The 7,883-nt window shown below is 37.2% G+C and overlaps 1 protein-coding gene across 1 annotated transcript in view; it reads left to right on the top strand.

The window, feature by feature from the left end:
• SGCG (sarcoglycan gamma) overlaps nucleotides 1-7,883 on the top strand; it is a 59,560-nt gene that overhangs the window by 13,305 nt on the left and 38,372 nt on the right. The window contains exon 3 of the mRNA XM_003796719.2: nucleotides 1,084-1,171. Within this exon, the coding sequence (XP_003796767.1) occupies nucleotides 1,084-1,171 (88 nt within the window). The remainder of the gene's footprint in view (nucleotides 1-1,083; nucleotides 1,172-7,883) is intronic.

The raw sequence follows: 7,883 nt of genomic DNA, 5'->3' as shown, positions 1-7,883 counted from the left end.
CACCTAACCCCAGTAAGATTAGCCCATACCACAAAATCCCCAAACCAGAGATGTTGGCGTGGATGTGGAGAAAAGGGAACACTTCTACACTGCTGGTGAGAATGCAAATTACTTCATTCCTTTTGGAAAGACATCTGGAGAACACTTAGAGAACTAAAAATAGACCTGCCATTTAATCCTACAATTCCTTTATTAGGTATATATCCAGAAGACCAAAAATCACATTACAACAAAGATATTTGTATCAGAATGTTTTACTGAAGCCCAATTCATAATTGCTAGGTCGTGGAAGAAGCCCATGTGCCCATCGATCCACGAGTGGATCAATAAACTGTGGTATGTGTATACCATGGAATATTATGCAGCCCTAAAGAAAGATGGAGACTTACCTCCTTCATGTTTACCTGGATGGAGCTGGAAAACATTCTTCTTAGTAAAGTATCTCAAGAATGGAAGCAAAATTATCCAATGTACACAGCCCTATTTTGAAACTAATTTATAGCTTTCATAGGAAAGATATAACCTAATTATAGCCTTAGAATACAAGGAGGAAGAGGGGAGGGGAGCGGAGTGGATAGGTGGATGGAGGGTGATTGGTGGGGTCACCTCTATGGTTTATCTTACAAGAGTACAAGTGAATCTTTCTAAAGGCAGAGTATGAATGTCTTAATACCTAAGAAAATAACATAAAGGCTACGTTAATCAGTTTGATGAGAGTATTTCAAATTGTATATGAAAACACCACAGTGTACCCCATGATTGCATTAATGTACACAGCTATGATTTAATTTTAAAAAAAAACTTGATAGTATTAGATCTTTACCTTGAGAACTCATTCGGCACATTATAACCAGTGCACACAAGCACCATAAACCCACAGGATTATTATATTTCATGAAAAAAGTTAATATAATTCAAGACTTTTTAATAGTTTTAGCCACAAGCTTATAGGACCCCCCAGATCCATGATCATGGAGAAATAATTTTATATAAATTCTAAATTTATATGGAAATATAAGGAATATAAAGATACGATCATTTTAAATGGTACATATTTTGCTAATTTTGTAAATCTCTTTCCAGGACTCATCTCTGCTTCTACAGTCCACTCAGAATGTGACTGTGAATGCTCGAAACTTAGAAGGGCAGGTCACAGGCAGGTTAATAGTGGGTGAGTCCGGTTTCATTACATACTTTGCATGCACATGGTCCATGAATAGTGCTAAATGGATAGGTTGCTTTTCCTTCTAAAGAATTCAAATCTGTTTATGAACAAAGTATGAATTTTCTAAATATCACACTATGTTGACCATAGTGTAAGAATAGTTTGCTTCACGGGGTCATATGGGTCAGGGGCTGTCCAAGAAATAGAGGCCATCAGCTAGTACAAGAAACGAAATGTTTATTGTGGGACACAAAAGAATCTCACAGCCTCCAAAGGAACAAAAGTAACTGGCTCAAGAGAACAGAGACCAGAGGCTGAGAGTCAAAAGGATATTCAGAGCCTCTCCCTCCTTCCTTCCCACATGCTACATCTGTCTCTCCTCCTCCCTTATCTCTCTCCTCCCTATCCTTGCCTCTTTTCTCTCTCCTTTCCCGCATGTGCTTAGTGCCCCTTCATCCCAATGTGTCTTTCCCCACCATTTTTACTTGAGTGTTATGACCACATTACTTCTGATTCTGCAGGACCTATGGGGCCTCCTCCATTTTTGTTGGCTAGCTATTGTTCTCCACATCAACCAGGTCAGTCTTCAATTACACAAATTCTAAATCCTCCTAAGTACTCTAGCCAAGCTCATCTGTCCTGCCAACTGCCCTTGGGTCTGCTGTGTACACCCATCCAATCAGCTGAGGCCAGAGAACAAGGCCACATGGGAGTGAGGTCACATGGAATCCTTTGTAGGGAGAAAAGGGTCAGCAAAAAAAAAAAAAAAAAAATACAGACGAAAGTGATACCAAAAGAGCAAATCAGCTGTTAAAAGGAAGGTATTACATTCCCTACACCCATCAACAGAATGAGAAAATTAAATAGTTCTTGTGATTATGGGAAAATAGATGAAAGGGGTATTGCCAACCCAAACTGGTAATTTTCAGGGTCTCTTTTTTTTAATGGCTGTTTTAAATAATGAAATAATGTTACATTGAAAACTACAGCCACCTATTAACTTGATGATTGCTTTTTATTATACTAATATTATATTAGTATATTTAGTATGCTAATATACTAATACAAGATATTTCCTATTTTATGTTCTCCTTTTAACCATTTTTTAAATTGCAGATTAATATGAGGGTACAAATGATTAGGTTACATTGTGTTTCTACGGTAAATTTCAAGTTGTAGCTGAATCCCTCAGATGTTTTCCTTTAATCTTAATCACTTACTCTAATGCATTGTGTTTCTATTTTGCTTAGAAGTTTCACTGGATTACCAACTAAATTCAATGAAATTCTCAGTGGATCCAGAGATACGCTTGGGTTTATCCTGCTTACCAGTCTTTGAAATTTGTCTAAATCAAATTGTATTTTCTTATTGAATTATACAATATTATAATTTATCTTTGCTATCATTTCCTAAAAATCTTTAGGTGTCTATAGCTTTTAAATGTTTAAGGGAGTTTTGCCCATTTTTTCCTCATTCAATTTGTTAAATGCCTATGTGCCACTTTCTATCTGCTGTCAAGTAGTAACAAAGAATACAATTATTTCTTAAGAGTTCCAAAAGCAGAACTTTTTAAACTCTTATAAAAAATTAGTTAGCACAAATTCTCATTTCTTCATCTCTTTGTTAATGTGCATTTTCATATATCAATATTATACAAGGGATTTTAGAGATAATGTAAACCTGCCTCTCATTTCATAGGTTAAAAAAATGGAGAAAAGCTAATTTTCTCAGGAACATATACCTGAGAAATATACATATACTTAGTAGCAAGGTCAAAATAGGAATGGCCCTGAACTTGCTTCTTTTGGCCAGTTGCATTTCCACTAGCCTTTCTTTCCTCTAATCAGATTTCCTAAAATTGTGGCATGCCATTAACTGCTGTAGTTAATCCAAATAATGATTCCCATTCCATTTCTGTCACCAAGGAATTACTAGGGGTTATAAAGGTTTGCTTATTTTTTTAGATTGTGTGTTGAAATTACTTTGATTTAAACCATTAATCTCAAATCTTTAGTTTTAACCTTGGTGTCTCACATGTGGTAAAGTGTTTAAATCAGTGATTTCTATTAAACCTTTAGTTGGAAAGTCTCTGCTATATTGAGAACTTTGAACTAAGATGTATCACTCTGCTTACCAATCAAAGATTTTTTTCAGTAAATGATTTCTCACAGTGGCAACTCCTTTTATTTTTTTTTTTAAGAGATAGTCTTTATCGCCTTCAGTAGAGTGCTGTGCTGTCACAGCTCACAGCAACCTCTTGGTTGCTCTTGGGCTTAAGTGATTCTCTTGCCTCAGCCTCTCAAGTAGCAGGGACTACAGGCACCTGCCACAACATCCGGCTATTTTTTGTTGCAGTTTGGCTGGAGCCAGGTTCGAACCCACCACTCTCAGTATATGGAGCCGGTGCCCTGCCCACTGAACCACAGGCGCCACCCCACAGTGGTGACTCTTTGTGTCTCACATTTCCTAAACGAAGTTAAATTTTGCCAATTTGAATATTAAGCATAATTTATGTTAACTAGCCAAATTAATCTCATTTAATTAAGTGAATAACTATTTTATACTAAACCACTAGGGAAAAAAATTGACATCCAATACAGTCAAAACCAAAACTCCTAACAAAATTCCAAAGGAAATCAAACTAAGATGCTGGCACTAGTAACTAGCACCTCAAATCTTTGAACTAGAAGATACCAAGTCATATGCAACAACAATGGAAACTTCCATTGTTGGAAGTAAATACAGCTCTGATTACTTCAGTGCATTTTTATTCTACTTCAAATAACAGAAATCAATTCTGGTTAGATAAAAACAAGAGACACTCGGAAGTATGTGAATTGCACCCAGATGGGGGATGGGGTTTGGCAGTGTGTGTTTTCTGAAAGCCTGAGCCAGGCTGCAGTTAATGTGTTCCTGGTGCCCAGCAACCTGCCTAGGTATAGCATCTGACTCAGCAGCACCCCTGCCCTTTTCCCAGAGGCTTGTCTATGGCAGTGTAATCACTACAAATCCAATGTAGGATTCAAATTACAACCAAATAAACCCAATAGAGGAGCTGGTGATTTTTATGGCAAGTTGGTCACTGCCACCCAGACATCTAGGTCACTTTCCTCCAGTGCTGGACCATCTGCTACAGCCACACTATCTCAGATCCAGAGCTCTGACAGCATTTTGCAGAACTTTGATCTTGCTGAGAAATAGGAATCTTACCAATTCATCAAGTTCTAGAGTTCTTTGAATTTCTGCATTCAAAGAATTGTCGTGATAAGCTTATATGAAAGACTTATTTACTCAGCGTGTCAATGACATACATGTAAAACACTAGAACAATAAAGTGAATATAGTATTGCAGAATTCCAAGGGTGTCACATTAACAGATAGCAACGCTAATGGCAGCCAAAGTATCTTTGGCTGGAATGATTGAACTCATAAGAAAAGACATTTGGAATGATGCCAGAACTGTCAGTGTTCCCACAAGTGTGTGTTTCTCTAAAGTCACCAAGATGTAGGCTTGTTTCTTCTTTGAAATCCTTCCTAGAGAAATGGTAGAATCAGGACAAACAGGATGGTGACTCAGAATCTGAAGATGAAAGATGTCCCAGGGCAGTGTGCCACAGAGAAAAGAAGCTTCAAACACAAGACTAGAACAGGCTTGGAAAGTGCTGGAGAAACAAAAGGAAAACAAAAGAATATGTATTTAAATTTTCAGCCATTCACGTGATCCTCAACATTCTGTAGAAAAATTGCTAAAGCAGCTAGTGAACTCTAAGGAGAGGTGGGAATTGAGGCAGAAGCCCAAGTACTTCATCTCCAGATTGATGGGAATTCATGAGTGCTCCCTCTTTAACTTCCATCCCTCCTGCAACAGGGTTCTGCAGACAAGTAATCAGATCCTTCTTTCTGCTGCACAATCCCGTCATCATTGCTCAGGACCATGGCCAGCAATTCTGTTAAGGAGGAGAGCCCTGGGAGCGGCGATTATAGGAACCAATGCCAGAAAAGAAGCGACAGCTTGATGCCACGATGAAGAAACTCTCTGGGACTGACCAGTGTAGACACACAGACAAGAGAACATGATAATATCTGCCAGAATTTTGATTCAGCTCTTCTGAGTACCAACCCCTCATATCACACAGAGTAAGCTGCAGAAACTTCAGCAGAAAGAGGAGCACAGGAATATGGAGAATTAGATGCTGAAGATTGTGTTCCAGAAAATGGAAACTCTGGACACTGAGAAAAAGAATGCTGAGAACGATGGAGAAGAGGGGGGAGGTATCAGTCTGGGGGAGGAGAAGGAACCCTGTGGTGGACAGGTTGATGTGAACCACTCTTCATGAAGAACAGCTGAAACGTTGCAAGAAGCTGCTGCAGAGGAACAGAGGCCCTGCTACTGCCCTCAGCACTATTGGGGTTCTCATCTAGGAAGACTTCCAGAAAAGCCTCCAGGTCAGGCATGGCAGCTTAAGCCTGTAATCCTAGCACTCTGGGAGTCTGGGGTGAGTGGACCGCCTGAGCAAAAGGGCGACTCTGTCTCTAAAAATAGCTGGGCATTGTAGTGAGTGCCTATACACCCAGCTGCTTGGGAAGCTGAGGCAAGAGGGTCACATGAGCCCAAGAGTTTGAGGTTGCTGTGAGCTATGATGCCATAGCATTTGACCAAGAGTGACAAAGTAGACTCTGTCTTGAAACAAAACAAAACAAAACACCAAAGCCTCCTGGCCCAATGGAAGAGCACCGTAGGAAAATCCCCAAACTGAATTACATTGAATTAAATAGCACTGAGAGGCCAGGAGAAAGCAACTTTCACTTGAGAATAGTGAATGCTTTCATAAAAAGAACAAAGAACAAGTCTTCAAGAAGGCAAGTCTAGCAGCTGCAATGCCTGGAAGGATGGAGTGAAAAGAATATGTTAAAAGGAAAACCAAGACGAATCCACTTTCCAACTCCCCCCAAAAATAGACCATTATGACAATGAATTATAGCCATAATGCTCAGTCCAAAAACAGGTGTTCCTTCAGAGAAAAGCAATTGGCACCATGAGATATACTTTTGGTAAAAGGGGGAATAGAATGAAGTATCTACTAAGCCAGTAGGTACTGGCTTTTTAAGGACAATGCTAAACTTGTGTAATTGCTCTGATGATTACTAAGTAATAATTTACTAATTTCCAGAAAGCCTCACCAGTAGAATATGTTGTATGTGTCTAAATTATTTCCAGTTTGCTAGGTAAGAAATGGTATCTCAGTGTTGATTTAATTTGCATTTCTCTCATTATAAGCAAGTTTGAACATTTTTTAATAAGTTTGAGTGCAATTTTCATACGTGCTGTGAATTTTCTGCTCATGACTTTTTTCTGTTTTTCTATCTGATTTTCCCTCTTTTGTTTCTCAATTGTTAAGAGTTTTTATTTATTAAGGATCACTTTCCCTTGGGTATGTGTTACTAATATGTGGCATTTTCTTCCAGTTTTTCAGTTCTCATCTAACTTGATCATGTATTTTTAGTCATGGAAAACTTTATTTCTATTTTCTAATTTTTATGTGGTCAAATTTACATTCTTTCTTTGTTTCTGGATTTTGAGACATGGTTTAAAAGACTTCCCTACATTAAATTTTAAAAGAAACTCACCTATGCTTTCTTCTAGTGTTTGTATGGTTTCACTTTCTAGTACTTAGATTCTTAATGCACATGAAGTATATTCTTGTGTGATATGAGATATAGATCTAGGTTATCTTTTAAAAATTGTTGTTCAATTGTCTCAACACCATTTATTTGGAAGTCTATATTTAGACTGGTGATTTGAAATTCCATAATTATCATATCCTTGACTTCCATATGTACTGGGGGATAATTATGGACTTTCTATTCTGTTTCACTATTTGTCTACCCATGCCTGAGTACCATATTCTTTGAATTATAGAGACTTTACCATGTGTTTATGTATAATATCTAGGAGGGCTGATCTCCCTGTATTTTCTTTTTCTAAGCTATCCTTGTATGTTTGCTTATGGTGTTGAGACAATTGAACAACCATTTTTAAAAGATAAAGTTACATATAAACTTTAGCAATTTACTAACCATAAAGTAATTTGTTGGCATCATCACTGTTATTGCATTGAATTTATAAATTAAACCCTGGGAAATGACATCTGACAGTGTTGAGTCATCCTATCCAAGAACACAGAATGTCTTTCCATTTGTTCAAATGTCTTTTAGAAGTGTTTAAAATATATTTTTTTCCTCATATATATTTTACACATCTCTTATTAAACAGATTCCTACAGTTTTCATCATCTTTGTTCTTGTTGTAAATGGCATTTTCTCTACCATTATGTATTCAATTTTTGGATATATGAAAGTTATCGATCATAATATATTACTTTTATACCCTGCTGTTTTGCTGAATATTTTTATTGATTGAGCTACTTCTATCAGAATCTTTGGGGTTTCTCATAGATGGTATTATATATCTAAAAATAGAGACAGTTTTACTTCTTTATACAATCACATGCCTCTAATTGGTTTTACTTTATTAATTGTATTTTTTTTTTGCTTTTTTTTTATTGAATGGCAACTATGTACATTAATGCACTTCTGGGGTACAGTGTGGGGTTTTCACACACAATCCGAAACACTTCCATCAAACTGGTCAACATAGCCTTCATGTCATTTTCTTAGTTATTATTTTAAAATGTTCACATTCTACTCTTAGAAAGAT

This window comes from Otolemur garnettii, unplaced genomic scaffold (genome assembly GCF_000181295.1).
Source record: "Otolemur garnettii isolate 467f Iridium unplaced genomic scaffold, OtoGar3 scaffold00106, whole genome shotgun sequence".
NCBI classification, from domain to species: domain Eukaryota; kingdom Metazoa; phylum Chordata; class Mammalia; order Primates; family Galagidae; genus Otolemur; species Otolemur garnettii.
This window is presented reverse-complemented; position numbering and strand designations above follow the sequence as displayed.